At 40.5% G+C, this 17,939-nt stretch overlaps 1 protein-coding gene across 1 annotated transcript; it reads right to left on the reverse strand.

Moving 5' to 3' along the window:
* Nucleotides 1–605: 605 nt before the first annotated feature.
* Nucleotides 606–17,115, reverse strand: nup54 (nucleoporin 54). The gene is made up of 12 exons (XM_034224079.1): nt 17,049–17,115; nt 16,228–16,314; nt 15,919–16,077; nt 15,159–15,397; nt 14,890–15,077; nt 14,283–14,479; nt 14,132–14,186; nt 7,268–7,361; nt 6,628–6,735; nt 6,345–6,464; nt 1,322–1,432; nt 606–1,161 (listed from the first exon to the last, which is right to left on the reverse strand). Exons 1-12 carry the CDS (start codon nt 17,098–17,100, stop codon nt 1,033–1,035), a joined length of 1,539 nt encoding a protein of 512 aa, XP_034079970.1. The 5' UTR covers nt 17,101–17,115; the 3' UTR covers nt 606–1,032.
* Nucleotides 17,116–17,939: the final 824 nt, after the last annotated feature.

Raw genomic sequence — 17,939 nt, forward strand, 5'->3', positions numbered from 1 at the left:
CATTACTATATTTGTCACACAGAGCGATTACTAAAAAAAATAAGTTACCTTTTAGGGCTTTACCGAATAGTTTGAAGCCTCATTCATAATGATGACGTTTAAATTCTAAAACACAATTTTGGTGGATTATTTAATTTTAAACCCAATATTGCTGCACAGTTAAGAGATAGGATTAGGCTACATTAATATTATTCAAAACTATAATTTTTGGATAACATTTCAGTGGTGTCTGCTTAATCTTATGATCCCAACCTTAAAGGAAACAACCTCAAAATGTATTGAATATAGAATATTATAATTTCCAAAAATCAAAAGAACTAGTAAATGAAATATATTCGGTCAAAAACGGTCTGCTCTCCAGCTTGTCATACACAAAGGTTACCCTCAAGATCTTCATTAAAAGAAAGTTGATTTATTGAAAAGACTAACTCATTCAATTGTATGACTATTTTAAGGGTTATAACGTCACAAAACCTTATGTAAGGCCATCAATGCTTCATTTAAAAAACCTTAACAGAAAATGTAAAAGTGATACAAAGGTGATGTTCGGTACAGCCCGACCTTTATATTAAGTTTGCAAGGAAAGGGATGTAGTGAAGAACTTGTTGACAATTTAACTGACATTTATTACATTCTAACAGCATAAAAAAAGAAATACAAAGTTGTATTTACAATGTATTCAATCACAACACACTCAATCCCACGATTTGTTCACAGGGCAGGCTCAAACAGTCTCATATGCATAATCTGATTAAACATTAGGTAGGCCAGATGTTGTTAGACGATGATGAGTCTTTCCACTCTTTATCAGTTCGGTATAAACCTTCCTTGTTTTGTTGGTACAGATAGTGGGGCCTGATCAAATGCTGATCAAGAGGCTAACTACTACTCCAAATTCAGATCCTCTGTCATGACCTTGTTGCTCCCATGACAAAAAGGATAATATGACTCGTCTTGGTGAAAGGCAGGACAGCTTTTTATAGGATTTATTTTGAGTCAGGGCATGTGTATGAGTGTGTTGGCAGGGTAGACTCAGCTCAGGATGCTTCCTCTCATGTGTCCACTGTCACTCAGGCCGTGCTCTATGAGTTTAATGTCCTCCAAGTCATCTTTGATGACACTGATCAAATGATTCAACCCGTCCTGCTGCTGCTTTAAGTGCTGAGAGGGACAGACAAGAAAGAAATTTGACCATTTATGCCCAACAGGAAAAATAAAACACTTTTGCTTTACTTGGGAACTGTGCTTTCAGAGGTCTGGATTCCACAGTTACAGGGCAAAGACGTTAAAACAAGATGCATTTTGTAAACTGCCGACTCACTTGTTTGATTTCCCTGAGGAGGTCTGCATCAACACTGTATCGCTCTTCTGATCTCACAGCTCCAAAGTGATTCTGCATCCTGATCTGAGACATTAATTCATTCAACCGACCCTGGAAGAGAAAACAACACAAATACTGTAAAATCTCCACCAAAGACTTTGTCCCAAGCGTTGGATTGACAAGCCAAAAATACAACTTGATGGAAATGAAGCTTAAAAGGCAACATGTGTTGTTTATCCCAAGGATGGCCAACAACTCATGACCGCTAATGGTGTCACATTATGCGTTGGCAAAGGCAGTAAAGAGTAATAATGCTTGCTAGCAAACATGGATCGTAAATAATTGGACAGCCTTCTGGGGAAAACCTGGTCTGATTAAGAGAGACGGCATTCATCCTACTTTGGAAGGTGCAAATCTCATTTCGGCAAACATTTCAGGGCTTTGTGGACTTAATCCATGACAAACTGGAGTTGAGACCAGGAGGCGGAGTCGCAGTCTTTCACGCTTCTCTGCGCTCTCTCCTAGGCAGTCATCCATAGAAATCCCGAACCCAATAAAATACCCAATATTAGCGGTGTGTGTGTCTGCCCAAGGACAAGTTAAGGTAAAACCTAATAGAGGTGTCATACATAATAACCTAATAAAAGTAAATGTAACAACTACTACAGTGCAACAAAACAGGAAGATTAAATGTGGTCTCTTAAACATAAGATCTCTAGCATCTAAAGCAATATTGGTAAATGATTTAATATCAGATTATAATATTGATATATGCTGTCTCACTGAAACTTGGTTGAGACATGAGGAATATGTCAGCATAAATGAGGCCACTCCACCCAGCCATATCAATACTCATATTGCCCGAGGCACGGGCCGAGGAGGTGGAGTTGCAGCAATCTTTGACTCAAGTTTACTTATCAATACTAAACCAAAATTAAATTATACCTCCTTTGAAAGTCTCGTTTTTAGTCTTACGCATCCGACCTGGAAAACTTTGCAGCCAATCTTATTTGTTACAGTGTACCGTGCACCAGGTCCTTATTCAGAATTCTTATCTGAATTCTCTGAGTTTTTATCAACTTTGGTACTTAAAACAGATAAAGTAATTATCGTAGGTGACTTTAATATTCATGTTGACGATGATAAAAATAGCCTTACTGTTGTATTTAACTCTATATTAGATTCTGTTGGTTTTTGTCAGAGTGTAAATAAACCAACCCACTGCTATAATCACACTCTCGACCTTGTTCTGACTTATGGTATTGAAATTGAGCAACTATTAGTCGAACCGCATAATCCTGCTTTATCCGACCATTTCTTAGTAACTTTTGAAGTACTGTTACGAGACTACAAAGCATTAGTCAAAAGCTCCTGCAGCAGAAACCTATCCGTTAGTGCTATAGCCAAATTTAAGGAAGAGATTCCACCAATACTTAACTCGATAGCATGTCTGCATGTAAGGGAGGAAACTTATACAAAATGTACACCACCCCAAATTGATCATGTTGTTGATAGTGCTACAGATGCGCTGCGAATAAAATTAGACTCTGTTGCTCCTTTGAAAAAGAAGAAAATAAAACAACATAGATAAGCTCCATGGCATAATGCCGAAACCCGCAAAATAAAGCAAAAGTCGAGACAACTTGAAAGGATATGGCGTTCCACTAAACTTGAAGAATCTCGTTTAATTTGGCATATTACTCTCAATGAATATAAGAAAGCACTGCGTAAAGCGAGAGCAGCCTACTACTCTTCATTAATAGATGAGAATAAGAATAATGCAAGATTTATTTTCAGCACTGTAGCCAGGCTGACAGAAAGCCACAGCTCGATTGAGCCTTCTATTCCCATAGCACTCAGTAGTAATGATTTTATGTGCTTTTTTAACGATAAAATTGTTACTCTTAGAAACAAAATTAATGACCTCTTGCCTTTGACCAGTATAGTGTTATCAACAGCTCCCAGAAACGTAAGTTCTAATATTACACTAGATAGTAAACTTGAACGCTTTTCAGCCATAAACCTTGAACAATTAAATTCAATGATTCTCTCTTCTAAACCATCAACGTGTATGTTAGACCCAATTCCAACTAAGCTGTTGAAGGAAGTTTTTCCATTAATTAGCACTTATTTATTAAATATTATGAATATGTCTTTATTATCAGGCTATGTTCCACAATCATTCAAAGTAGCAGTGATAAAACCGCTTCTTAAAAAGCACAACCTCGATCCAGAGGTTTTAGCCAATTATAGACCTATTTCCAATCTTCCGTTCCTCTCAAAAATTCTTGAGAAAGCGGTCGCAAAACAGTTGTGTGATTACTTAAAAAACAATGATTTATTTGAAGATTTTCAGTCTGGCTTTAGAACACATCATAGCACAGAGGCAGCTCTGGTTAAAGTCACAAATGACATTCTAATAGCCTCTGACAAGGGATGTGTCTCTATTCTTGTTTTGCTCGATCTCAGTGCTGCATTTGATACTATCGACCATGATATCTTATTGCAAAGACTAGAGCACTTAGTTGGCATACAGGGAACTGCTTTAGACTGGTTTAGGTCCTATCTATCTGAACGCTCTCAGTTTGTACGTGTCAATGATGAATCTTCCACGCAAACCAAAGTTAGCCATGGAGTGCCACAGGGCTCAGTGCTCGGACCTATTTTGTTTACATTATATATGCTTCTGTTAGGCAATATTATAAGGAATCATTCTGTACATTTTCATTGTTATGCGGATGATACTCAACTATATTTATCAATCAAGCCTGATGAAATTAATCATCTAAATAAAATTCAAGACTGCCTTAAGGACTTAAAAACGTGGATGACCTTAAACTTTTTGATGTTAAACACGACCAAAACTGAAGTTATTGTACTTGGCCCGAAGAATCTACGAAACAAATTATCTAAGGATATACTAACTATGGATGGCATTAATTTGGCCTCCAGTGAGACTGTAAGGAATCTTGGTGTTATATTTGATCAGGATTTATCCTTTAACGCCCACATAAAATCAATTTCAAGGACCGCCTACTTCCATCTACGTAACATTGCAAAAATCAGGCATATCTTGCCTCAAAACGATGCAGAGAAACTAGTCCATGCATTTGTTACTTCAAGGCTGGATTATTGTAACTCTTTATTATCAGGGTGTACCAAGAAGTCAGTCAAGTCGCTTCAGCTGATTCAAAATGCTGCAGCTCGTGTACTAACCAGAGTTAGGAAAAGGGACCACATTACTCCTGTTCTGGCTGCCTTACACTGGCTCCCTATAGAACACAGGATAGAATTTAAAATTCTTCTTCTCGCCTACAAAGCCCTTAATGGGCAGGCGCCATCTTACCTTAAAGAACTCATTATACCCTACTGTCCTACTAGGGCATTGCGTTCCAAGAATGCAGGGTTGTTGGTTGTTCCTAGAGTCTCTAAAAGTACAATGGGAGCCAGAGCCTTTTCTTATCAAGCTCCACATTTGTGGAATCAGCTTCCAGTTTGTGTTTGGGCGGCAGACACCCTATCCGTTTTTAAGACTGCGCTTAAGACCTTCCTTTTTGATAAAGCTTATAGTTAGGGCTGATTAGATTCAGCCCCTAGTTTTGCTGATATAGGCTTAGTTTGTCGGGGGACATCTTACTTCTTCCTTCTCTCTGTCTATACCTGTGTACTCTCATGTTCCGATTAACCCAGCTTCCCCAAATGTCTTTCTTTTTGGTGTCTATATACGCCGGGATCCGGAGTCATGGATGATCCTGCGCTCCTCTGCCCTGGATCGCGAGCCCTGGATCTTGAGTCGTGGCTGTGGTCCTGGATCATAGGTCCTGGATGAATATCCTCGTGGATTCATCTTCCTATTATACACACATGCATTTCCAAACATTTGGACTACCTATGTTGCAAATGTATTATCTTTTCAATTTACACATGGCATCTATTGCACGTCTGTCCGTCCTGGGAGAGGGATCTCTCCTCTGTTATTCTCCCTGAGGTTTCTCCCATTTTTCCCTTTAAACTGTGGGTTTTCTTCGGAAGTTTTTCCTTGTACGATGTGAGGGTCTAAGGACAGAGGGTGTCGTATTGTCATACTGATATTTTGTACAAACTGTAAAGTCCACTGAGACAAATGTAACATTTGTGATATTGGGCTATATAAATAAACATTGATTGATTGATTGATTGATGGATGGATGTTAACAATGCAGGTTTCAAATTTAAAACAAAAAAACCCTGCATTTTGGGGAGCAACATTGAATGTAACCACTTTAGTTTGTTGAAACCTTCACAGGACACCTTAAATAATAAATAAAAATAAATAATTGCAATGTAACCAGATAGCGAAAATAATACCAATAAAAACTGTTTTATTTCCTGAATAACTTATAAGTTATCTACCAACTTACAGGATATTGAATTAATTGTTGAAAACCAATTTGTTTTGGTAATATATCATTTTCAAACAGAGCAAACCCTTTTTATCCTGATTTACATTCTAATAAGAGCTCGATGGATGGAAAAATGTCCACGGTCAGCATGCATGTATAACTTGTTTGGTTTAGGCCAGGGGCGGTTCTAGGGGGGCGGGGGCAACAGGGGCCATTGCCCCCGTAACACTGACCAGGGACCCCCGTGGCACCGCTCCAAAAAAAAGGTTACAATATTACAATTTATTGGAACTAAATCAAATCAGAGACCCGGATGTACAATGGAGATTAAACTGTTCATTACCTCATATAAAAGCAAATACTGTTTATGTTTTTTAATTAAATTGTCACTTAAAGTTACTAAAACAAATACTCTAAATGAAAAAAAACACTGAAACAAAGGACTGTAACTTAAATGTACTAAAACAAATACCTTTACAAAAACAAATACCAATTACTGTATTTTATGTTTATTTTACACAATAACTTTATACTGTCTTTGTAACCCGCTTTTATTGTGCCCCTCTCATGAAATAACTGGCCCCAGCCTGACCCCCCTAGTCAAATTGGTCTAGAAGCGGCACTGGTTTAGGCACCCTTACCTTGAACTGCGTGGGCGCATTCAGCTCAGACTGAATGGTATCCAGTTGAACTCTGAGATGCTCCTCGTCCACTTGGATAGCATAGCCACTTTTTCTCTGGATCTCCTGTTTGATCAGCACCTGGCAGGAAAACAGGGATGGGAGGGAGGAGTGATCAATATCAAAGAAAAATATTGGGCACACAGACAGTGCCTGGGCATTCAAACTCTAAGTGGGGACATGTCTTTTATCACAGACCTTGTCAATAACCAACAAAATGTGGCTGAACAAAGAGAGCAGCTACCTGCAGCACCCTGTGAGAGAGATCCATCAGCTTCCTCTTGTACTGCGCAATCTTGGCCACTGTTGTCGCCTGGTTCTTCTGCAGTTCACTAATGTCACCGGAAATAATCTGTAGTCCATGTGTGGGTGTTTTTGTGGAGAGTATTTGTGTGGGAAAAAGGAAGGGAGGTAAATTATTAACATTTTTGACATTTCTCTACCGATAACATTTTTAATAGAAAACAATTTAGCTCAACAACAAACTATGTTCAGTTTTTCAACTCAGTCCTACACACAGTTTCCCTCAACAAATAGTGAGTGGCGAGTTCCCTTTGCCACTATAATATTAATGAAGCTTGTTAATAAAAGGTCCTTTCATGCAAGAAATGGAGGCCGAAGTTCTCTAAAGAAGGGAAAAAGACACAAAAAGAGCTTCGCATTGATACACAAAAGTAAACACTTGTGGCTGTATTTATAATATTTATTTTGGCTATAAACAACCTGTTGGCAGCATTTATTGGACATCTGTGTACTCTGTCCTTGACACCACAAACTCTGGTTCAAAATACCTTTGTTGATTATCAGAAGGCACTGTGCCCATGTCCAGCGAGTCTTTCTTTGACATTTGGAGAGCTAAAACAGACAGCAGTGTTTTCACTTACATCCACTCTGGTCTGGTGCTGTTTGGTCATCTGCTCCTGGAACTGCAGCCTGCGAAGGAGCTCCTTGAAACCCACCATGGGCACTGGTATTAGTCTGGACATATTTTTGTATTAAATTAAATGAAAACATGCATTTGTACATAATGTTACTTAATGTCTTTTGTTTAGCAGAAAAGCAACAGGCAGAAAAGCAACAGGCAGAAAAGCAACAGGCAGAAAAGCGGTGCATAATGGACAATGTTCAAGCATGTCAGAGCCATCTATTATTATTTTGTTGAAATAATGAGTGACATGTGGAAACACTTTTAAATCTCTTGAGAAAAAAGGGCTGTTTAATTGAACTTTAATTCAATATATATAGGAAGTCTAGGCAGCGGCTGCAAACACCCAAATCTGAAAAAATGTATAACACTAACCTCATAAAATATGAAGCTCTGATTTGGTTGTGTGAAGCTTCTTTTAAATGAAAATGTGCATCCAATTAGGATAAACGCGTAAAACGAGTAGCTCTTTATTGCATAGGTGGTGCAGGGAGTTAAGAAAATAATTGATTAAGAGCAGGAGAAAAAAGATTCAAACAGGACGCGCTGGAGAGGGGGTGGGGCTTATAACCATGTAAATACTGTGGTGGAAACCAACTACGACAAAATGAACCTATTTTATTGTGATTTAATTGTAATACACGCTTCAAAATGATGCCGAAGTAACTAAATACTGATAACGGTTAGTAAAAACCAAGCTGTCTAGTCAGGATTCACAGTATTGCACTTCATTTATTGTCTTGGTTGATTCTGTTGGCTTATATTTGATCAATAAAGGTATTTATATTGTTTTTCCCTTTTGAAACAGATGTTCAGTTATGCTAAAGTCTTTGATTGCACTTCAAGTCTAAAGCTTACGTTTTAATTGTTTGGCACTGACTTTTCCTCATTGATGTTTTACTTAGTTATGTTTTACTCTCCTTTTCATGTGTATTGATGTTACATCACTGCTAGTGCTACCTAAAACAGAAAGTGAATTTTTATACTGAGAAACTGTGCCTTGAATATTTTATTTTATTTAGCAAGAGAGTGCACTTTACTTGGCGAAGAAACCAGTGTTAACGTTTGTTGTAGGGTGTAGGCCTACCTACTTGAACACTGAGGAAGCCATATCAAAATTCCTGTTGAATTGTTCATTCAGGGATTCATTGCAGAATTAAAACCAGTTTGAAATGGTATTTTGGTCTGTTACTCCTTTTTATTTTAGTTTTTGTTACCTTGGTTGTACTGTTAAGTAACTTGAAAAATAACCATAATAACTGACATGAAAAAATATCGTGATAAATATCGTCTATCGTGATACTGCTTGAAAAATATCGTGATATTATATTTTTCAATATCGCCCACCGCTCAAGTTGGAATGGGGCTTGAGAGAATTATATACAATTTTAGCTCTGATTTAGCTAGCATTTAAGCAGTTGGTACAGTAAGTGTTAACCAGGAAGGTCAAATGCAAGTATGTTGGTTGAATTTAAGGCCCCGGCCACACGAGGACGATAACGGTCGTTTCCGTTACCGTTCTATGTCATATAGACCATTCGGCCACACTAGGACGACAGAATACGGCACTAAACGACTACGGTAACGATAACGGGTCCCAAGGTGGATAGACCGGCATACGCAACGCTCTGGGGGGTCCAACGGCTCCGTGTGTACGCCCTATACCATCATTTTCTGATAATGATGAGGCAATAGCCCCGCCTCTCCCCACCTCTGCTGCGCACCCCCGCATCAAAGTAAACTGCACACTGATTTCAGATTATTTATCTTTCTCTCGATATGGACATAAACGCGAGTGAAGTCTAATCTGACAGGACGGAGACACGCAGCTCTGCTCACCTGCAGCTCCTCCCGCTGTGATGCAGCGGTGAACGGAGTAAAACACACACTTCAAGTCAGATCATCACCCTTAGCTATTTTAATTTCCTCTCAAACTACCTAAACTAGTTATAAATATGTTTATTTTTTACTGTCGGCCGGGTCACTGACTGGATCAGCTGCTGCATGAGACAGACACTGGCGCTGTCCGAAGAGAGGGAGGAAAAAGAGAGGCTCCGTGTATTTTATTATTACATTATATAGAGTCGTTATTCATTTGTTTTAAAGCTCAATAAATAACAAAGAAGACCTTTGACCGGCACTTTTATAATTTTGTCCGGAAGATTTCAACTTTAATACACGTTGACTGGCGAAAAACTCTGCCCGGTTTCCTCGGCCCTGTTAGAAATTAAAATCAATGTTTTGATAGCATAATGTACCTTAAACATACCGTCAGTTTAAATGCTGTTTTATACTGAAAAACCAGAAGTTCTTGTGCACAACCAGTTGTTAAGCTTTTATTCTGAAAATCCTTCATGACGACATCCGGGACTACCGCCCATTAGTATCATTAAAGTGGCTATTGACGCCGTTAACATGTATTACACAGTGCTTGAATTGGAATGAAAAAGGTGCCAGTACTCTAAAATCAGCAACTTTTTCAAGTCAATTTTATATATACAGCCCACAAACAAGAATTTGGCTACTATAATGCTGGTGGGTTTGTCTCTTTACTACTGTATATTTTAGAAAGGTTCACTGTACTTAACATTTTTTATGATAGGCAGCGGATATGGCTAAAGCTCAGTAAGGTCAATATTAACTGAAAATATAGCAATCAAAGTCTAGATCTTCTGCTGAAGACACATGAAGCAGAGACCTTTCAGGTGAGAGCCCCTCTGGTGGTGTTCAACATTAATGACAAGGAAACAAAGCTCTGGTCAGAAGCATTTTTTATAAAAAGCTTTAACAAAATTAAGTATTTCTGTACATTTTGAATGCAATCTAACTTTCCAACTCAGAAAACGAAAAACGAAAAAGTGCCAAAAGTCTTCTCACATGGCTGAGCTGCTTTGCAATATACTTCACCACTGAAGAATACACATATGTATAAAGTAAACTATGATGCAATCTAACTTTCCAACTCAGAAAAATGATAAAGAGCATGAACAAAGGACATGTAAAAACAAATGCAAAATGTGCACAATCTAAAATGAGAAACTGTAACTGCAAGTAACAAAGTCTGAGCCATGGTAAAGAGTTACATTGAACACCAAGCTGATCAGATAACTCCCTGGTTGGTCTGAAGTCCTTCTATCTCCAGGATCTGTACAAATCGGCACATTATGCCAAAAGTATTCTCACTGGGTGAGCTGCTTTGCAATATACTTCACATTGTTAGAAAATGCTCCAGAAGGCCTTGGGGACATCAGTATCAGGGGCTGGAGCTGGACAGGCTCTTTCATCAGCACTTCTCCTTCCCTTTGCCAGCCAGGACCTCACATACTGTTCCGGATTGAACTGTCCTAGTGATGGTCCATTACATTTAATGAAAACCAGGCTGGACAGTCGGCTGACAGAGAGAGCATTCCTTTTTGCAGTAAGGATATCGTTCATGCAGCTGAATGCCCGCTCACACTCACTAGTGGAGACAGCGATGGTTCGGACTGCTTTCAGTAGAGGCTCCATGGCAGCAGGTGTACGGGATGCCCTGGTTTCCTTGTATTCGCGAAAGCCCTGAACAGTCTCTCTTCTGTCCACTTTCAGCACTTCGCACAAACGTAGCACCTCTACGTCCCCATACTGTACGTCTAACTCCTCTTCAGGCCAACTTCCAGGATGGATAACTTTCATGTCCTGGATTAGCTGATTGTCCCTGGCCTCCCGGCCATGTAATGGGATTTCTCTTGTGCTGACATGAGAGGAGGTTGTGGAAGTCATTCTGTGTCTCAGATTCTCTACCATACTGCGGAAAAACTGACCTGCATGAATCTGTACAAGCCTGCCATTCTCACGCAGGGCAACACCCTTGAAGGACTTCTCAGCTAGAGCTGTATGAACTGTAGTCATGTGTGGGCCAGGCATGGTGACCATGGATTCAAAAACTCGTATTTCTCGAGTTAAGAGCCTATCTGCTGTAGGCAGTGTCATCTCTCTTTTTTGGAGTTGCCGAGAGAGGTCGCTGAGCTCTGTGAGCGCATCGTACATCAGTCCCAGATTGCTGACAAACGTTGCAGATGTGAGCACATCATCCAGGCCCTTGTACTTTGCTCTGTCTCTGGAATCCCTGCTCGTGTCGTTTGCATCATTTGTGAAGTGATCATGAAGCACTCGGTAGTTTTCCCAGACTGCTCTGACGCTCCTTTCACTTGAAGCCACCCAGCGGATGGACAAAACACGCCCTATCACCAGGAGACGCTGTCCGACTGCTTGCGCACACTGCGCTAACTGCCTCTGATTTTTGGGGGAGGCATGGAACAAGGAATAGAGTTTGTCAAAAAAGATCTGGAAATGATTGAGCCCTGAGACCTCCTTGACCACATCCCCAACTGCCAGCTCTAGACGATGATTGGAGCAGTGCCACACAAACAGGCTTGGGAATTTACTACACAACTGGGTAGCAACGCCTGTTCTCTTCCCTAGCATGACTGAAGCCCCATCACATGCAAAAGAAACGAAACACTGACCTAAAAAGTCCTCGTTAAAATCTCTTCCAAGACACTTCATTAACGCCTTTGTGATGTCATCAGCCGTTGTTCCATCCAACTCGATCAGCTCCCAAAAAAACGTTTCGGGCTCAGCATCAGCTAATGCTGAGCGTAGACACACAACAAGCACCGTTTTACCACTAATAGTGGTAGATTCATCGACCAAAACACAGAGTTTTCTTTGGTTTTCTGTAATGTCTTTTGCCATTTTTTTCTTCAGCTCATGAGCTATGTGGTCGATGATTTCGCCACAGGTTTTATTGGAGTGTAAAACCCTGCCCACGTTCAGCCCATTCAGTTTCTGTACATTCAAATCAATTGGCATGTCTGTGAATGGCCGGCTATGTTTGCCAATTTTATATGCCGTTCGAAAAACTCTGATAGTGGTGTCTAATTCAGATTTATGCATAGACTGCACTTGATGTTGAATAGTTTCACGTGAAGCAGATGTAAGGATGTCAGCAGCTTTTACATGGGCTTGTGATTCTTTATGTTCTTTGATTTTTTTTCTCAGGCTAGCTTGTTGTTTGCCCTTGTCAACACCGAAATGAGACACTGCACACTCACCCCATTCAGTTGACAGTTTCAGTCCTTGTCCAGTGTGTATTCCCAAAGATTTGACATCTCTGCATATCCGACATCCTAGCTTCTTATCTTTAAGAAGGAGCCATGCATTGGTCTTGCAAAAATATTGCACCTGGTCCGTTGTCCAGCAGTCAGGTGCATCGCTTTGCCCGGTGTTGGTGGTGGCAGTTGCGCCAGCAGCAGCTAACGTTAGAGGCTCTGGAGGAGGCGGCGGAGCTAGTGCTAATGCTAATGCACTAGAACTTGGAGCAGGAGGATCAACCAAAGAAAGCTCCCCATCAGACACAATTTCCAACACAGGCACAGCATTCTCTGTATTTGAAGTTTCTTCCGGCGACAACAGCTGTCTTTTTGCACTTTTATTAATCCACGCTAACATTTTAGAAATGCTAATTTGTGACGTGACTTGCTTTCCTTCTCTCGGGGGCGTGCCTGCTCTGTTCTATCACTCTACATAGCCACCCACTGGGTGGGAGTTGCACTGCATAAACACAACACACGTGCATCTAGGTATGTAAATTGTAAAGCATTAAAACATGGTTTTACTAACAGTTTTCAGTATGTTGTTACTTCGGCATTATTATTATTATTATTATTATTTTGAAACGTGTATTACTATTAAATCACGGTCAAATAGGTTAATTTTGACATAGTCGTTTCCACCACAGTATTTACATGGAGAAGATAAGCCCCGCCCCCTCTCCAGCACGTTCTGTTTGAATGACAGGAGTAAACAGCTGACAGCCGCTGTGAAACTCCAGCGGTTAGAGCGATGAGAATGTCCGTTCGGCACCTCATGACGCATCTACTGAGTACCGGGCGGCTGTATATATATATATATGGATGTTTAATAAGAACGGCGGGAGAGTGTTGAGTACTGGCACGGTGCATGAGTACCGGAGTACCGCCAGCATGCCGGTACTGAGCAAGAAGTGCCGGTACTCCATGGGTCAGAACCAGAAGTGCCGGTACTGCGTACCGGTGAGTACCGGCCCAATTCCAGCACTGGTATTACATATAAAGTTATGAAAGAGATAAGGAGGAGAAAAGGCATGTGGAAGTAAGCAATGAATGTAAAATGTCGAAATCCTCTGTTTAACGCGATATCGGACACAGACGAACGAGGGGGGAAGTCCCTTACGTCACTACAGCTCACAGAGAGGAGGAGCGAGCAAGCGGGAAGGACGAATGCTTGTAAGCTCTCTTCTGCACGGCCAGCACCTGGGAGAGGAAGCTGCAGACTTTCTCTCCTGTCGAACAATATCCTGTTTGTGACTTTACCGCGCCTTTTTTATTAATTAAAGTACCAATTTTGAACCTCCAGAGACTCCATTTAGTCTCCTTTTTAAGCTTCTCTTTCCTGGACGCTGAGAATAAGAACACAGTTAACAGCCCCCACCGCGGAGAATAAACAGAAGGGCAACAATTACAACTCTGCTGCTTTTGTGGAGGAAGTTACAGCGCCACGTACAGGCTCGGCATATGTACTGCAGCTTCTCCAGCGGTTGGAGCTAAACGGAGCTGTCTCGTGTGGACAGAAACTTTCCGGTGTCTATTGCGTGTGGACGGAAGCCTTTTTTGCAATTGCGATTGCGTATGCGTTTTACCGTTATCGTCCTCGTGTGGCCGGGGCCTAAAATGCAGTAACTAGAGAATATTGAGGATCTACTCCCTATCATCACATTGTTCATAAACCCCCTTTGTTCACTTACTTGTCTGGCTCAGGGTTGTCCACCTTAGCCTGCTCCCAAATGATGGGGTCCACTCCTAGTTAGAGGAGACAACATCCTCATAAGTAAATAACTTCTAATCACCAACAAACTAAATAAAATCATCAAGATGATGACACAACTATGCATTTACCTGCAGGTGCATTCTGCAGCAGCTGTTTGAGCTGAGCTGGAGACAGCTCTGTGCACGTCCCCGACATGGCCACTCTGATCGATGCGAGCTGGGCCTTGATGTTGCCCTGCTCCAGATAACTGAAGAGTGTGGTGGCAGGGATCCGCTTGGGGGTGCCATTAGGAGAACGCTCCACCACGTAAATGATCACCTCAGTCCTAGGGCAAAGGACACACAAACATTTAAATTACATTTTTTAGATTTATAGAATTTATTACACCTAAAATTCTTGCTTTGGTTTAGGACCAAAACACATTTCTGATCCTTTGCTACATTATGAACCATCCAGAACGGTCTGCTTTCTGTTCGCAGAGTCAAAACTAAACATGTACAATCAGCGTTTTTTTTTACACTCCATCTATTGGGAATAAAATACCAGAAAACTTCACGTCTGCTGCAACTCTCAATTCTTTAAATCAAGGCAGAAGACGTGTTTGTTTGCTAAAGTGTTGCTTATTTGTAAGCACTTTAAATCGCTTTGTCGTTGAAATGTTGAACATAAATACAATTACATTTCCTTGTCTTCCAAGTGTGTAATAGTACTGAATGACATATTATAGTTACTTACTGGTCATTGGGCAGGGCTTTGACACCATCCACATTGACAGTGAGAGACTGGTTGCTTCCCAGGACTTTGTGAAGAGTCTCCACCAGCTGCTGCTGCTGCGCTCGCACATCAGCTTCCTTTTTATTGAGAAGTAAGGCCACTAAACCGTCCTCATCCTTACTCACTGGGACACAGCTATAGCCCACCGCCTAGGAAACAAATCACAGAAATACCATTTGATGAAGTTCAAAAGAACCTAAAGTACACTTTTATGAACTATCGGTCATTACCTTGAACCTGCAGAATGGGTTCTCCTGCGTGAAGTCGACAGGTTGGTTGTTGTTGCTGTAGTAGCCCTTCCCAGTTCCCCAGTAAGCCTGCAACTGGTTCCATTTGGCTAAGATGGTGTCACGTTCGTCTCCTAACAAGGTGGGGGCTGACAGAGCAGTGACCTGCTGATACAGCTGGGTGGTCTGAGCCTGAGCCTGCTGCTGGGCCTGCTGCTGGGCCGGCTGACCGAACAAGCCTCCTGGTAGGGGGCAGGTGAGGTCAAATATCACGTCAGATTGTGTAGTCCTTTACATTTCCGGAAACATCTTTATGGTCTTATATTAACAGGGCAATACTACAAAAGTCCCCAAAAATGTCACAACTTAATAAACAGTATTTTCTGTGTGCTTCAACTGCACATTTGTATTGATGACGATAATAATGCTGATTTCTGTAAACATGTGATTGTTGTCGCCCTCTGCAGGGATAAGAGGTAAACCGTTTGTAGAGTTGTAATGGAAGTCTGTGTGTGTGACCCTGCTGAGAAAATAATTATAGGTTGGATTTTGAAATGGTTTGAATTCCCTGTTTCTTTTGCCGCTCAAACGTACTTCAATGTGATTATCGTCAGTGACGAGCCGACTATTAAATGTGCTTTTCATTTCATTTTCATGATAATACTGCCTAAGAAACTGATAATTAACTAACCGAGAAGCAATTTCAGATATAAGCTTGAATTTTCTGTATTGACAACGGCTGTCCTTGAGATCCAGGTCTTACCTGTCTGCTGCTGAGTGGGCTGGATATTAAAACCTCCAAACCCTCCCAGGGTTGTTGTTCCTAATCCAGTTCCAAATCCTGTTGCCCCAGCAGGAGCCGCGGTACCAAGCCCAGAGGAGAACCCAAAACCTTTGTTCTGTGTGTTACCAAACAGGCCTCCTAAAACAGAACAAAGTATCAACAGTGAGAACAAATATCCTATGTTTTTTGTTACTGGAAATTTGTTTTTTTAAACGCTGTATGCACGCAACTTGTATTTCCTTGACATAAACATACACAAAGAAAAGCAATAAGAGTTACACTGCTGACCTGTGGTGTTGGCAGGAGTACTAAAGCTAAAAGTGGATCCTGGTGCAGGTGCAGTTGCTGCAGCTGCCCCAAAGCCACCAAACGTACCTGAAATGTTAAGCAAATCATGCCAAGTGAGATGGAGGAGGTGATACAAAAAGGGTTGAAAGATAGATAAATGGAGTAAATAAAAAAGAATGAAATAGCTGACTGACATATAGGGAGTTTAAAGTCATGACAGAGCTTTGAAGATTAACAGAAAGGAAAACTGATTTTTTTTCCCCATTTAGCATTGCTTATCTTTTTTTACAGAGAAGGTGAAATGTACTAGATTTGCAAAGAAATCAAAAGGTGAGTGCATGATACAACATTTTGTCTCCTCATGCAAATGGAAACTACGATGCATGACACTTTATGAGACAAAGCCACAAGTGAGATGAAAAATCACTGCACCACACAGATGTGAAAATGGATGAAAATGTGTTTACAGACAGACTGTACTGATTCATTAAATCACAAAGGTCATCTACCTGTGCTAGCCAGGCTATTACCAAAATTGAAAACAGTGCCAGTGGTGGTTGCTGTACCAAAGCACCCCACATTAACGCTGACTGCTGCTGGGTTGGCATTTAAACCAAACCCCCCAAAACTAAACCCACCAGCCGTGGTGTTTCCAGCCCCCCAAATCCTGCAGCCAGCGGAGGCAGGCAGCGAGAAAGAGAGAATGACATGAAGGAGTTAAAAGGACAAAAGGTCAGGCCTCGTATGGGACTACATATATTGTAAACACAGTCTTCAGGTATCTTAAAACCATGGCTTTGTTTATAACACCTGTATCTTACCAGTGTTGGTGGAGCCAAAACTGAATCCTGTGGCTGGTGCAGCAGCCTCCATATAGAAAGATGGAAAGGACTAAAAGGGAGTTTAAATTAAATAATGTACTGCATTTCATTTTGAGATACATAAATTGGATGCAATTAAATATTTCCTTATGTATTTTAGACTGGCAATGTGTACCTACCTATGTAAGGTGAACTTATAAATAACCCATGTTTATTTTACATTTTGATATGCTTGTTATTTGCATTGGTTACTGTTTTTATTATATGTTATAATTTGTTTTCAATTATTATTTACTTTCATGTTTGAAGAATACAACTTTATATATTGTAACCCTTTGTAAAGGAAGCTGTTTTACTATATCAAATTACTTTTGGAAATAAAAGACAACTAATTAAAGAATATATTAAAAAGATAACAGTAATAATGTAATACTAATAACATCATTAAATCCAATACAAACTATGTTTATAATTGAGTTCTTAGTGGATATTTGTGTAATGCTGGAGTACATTATGTTGAGGTAATTCTACTATTCTGCCCCTCAGATGTAAATGCCATAGACAAAATATTAGTAATAAATACAAGTCTATCACCACTGCCTACTAATAGCTCAATCATAACAATGTTTTTAAAGTGATACCTCTCCTACAGTGTCAAAGTAAACTGAACATTATTATGCATGTAGAGGCAGCATTGTTGTATTGAATACGCATTAAATGTACCTAATGAAGTGGCAGGTGGGTGTATAAGTTGCTGTTCCTGCAAATCTGGATGAGACAGACCTAGTCGATCTCTTCAATACAACTGCCCAACAACACAGCCGAGTAGCTTTGATTATTGGGGCTCAGATGAGGAGAGGTGCCCTCTTTAGTGACCATCGGATCTATGGA

The sequence above is a fragment of the Gymnodraco acuticeps genome, unplaced genomic scaffold (assembly GCF_902827175.1).
Source record: "Gymnodraco acuticeps unplaced genomic scaffold, fGymAcu1.1, whole genome shotgun sequence".
Lineage (NCBI taxonomy): Eukaryota > Metazoa > Chordata > Actinopteri > Perciformes > Bathydraconidae > Gymnodraco > Gymnodraco acuticeps.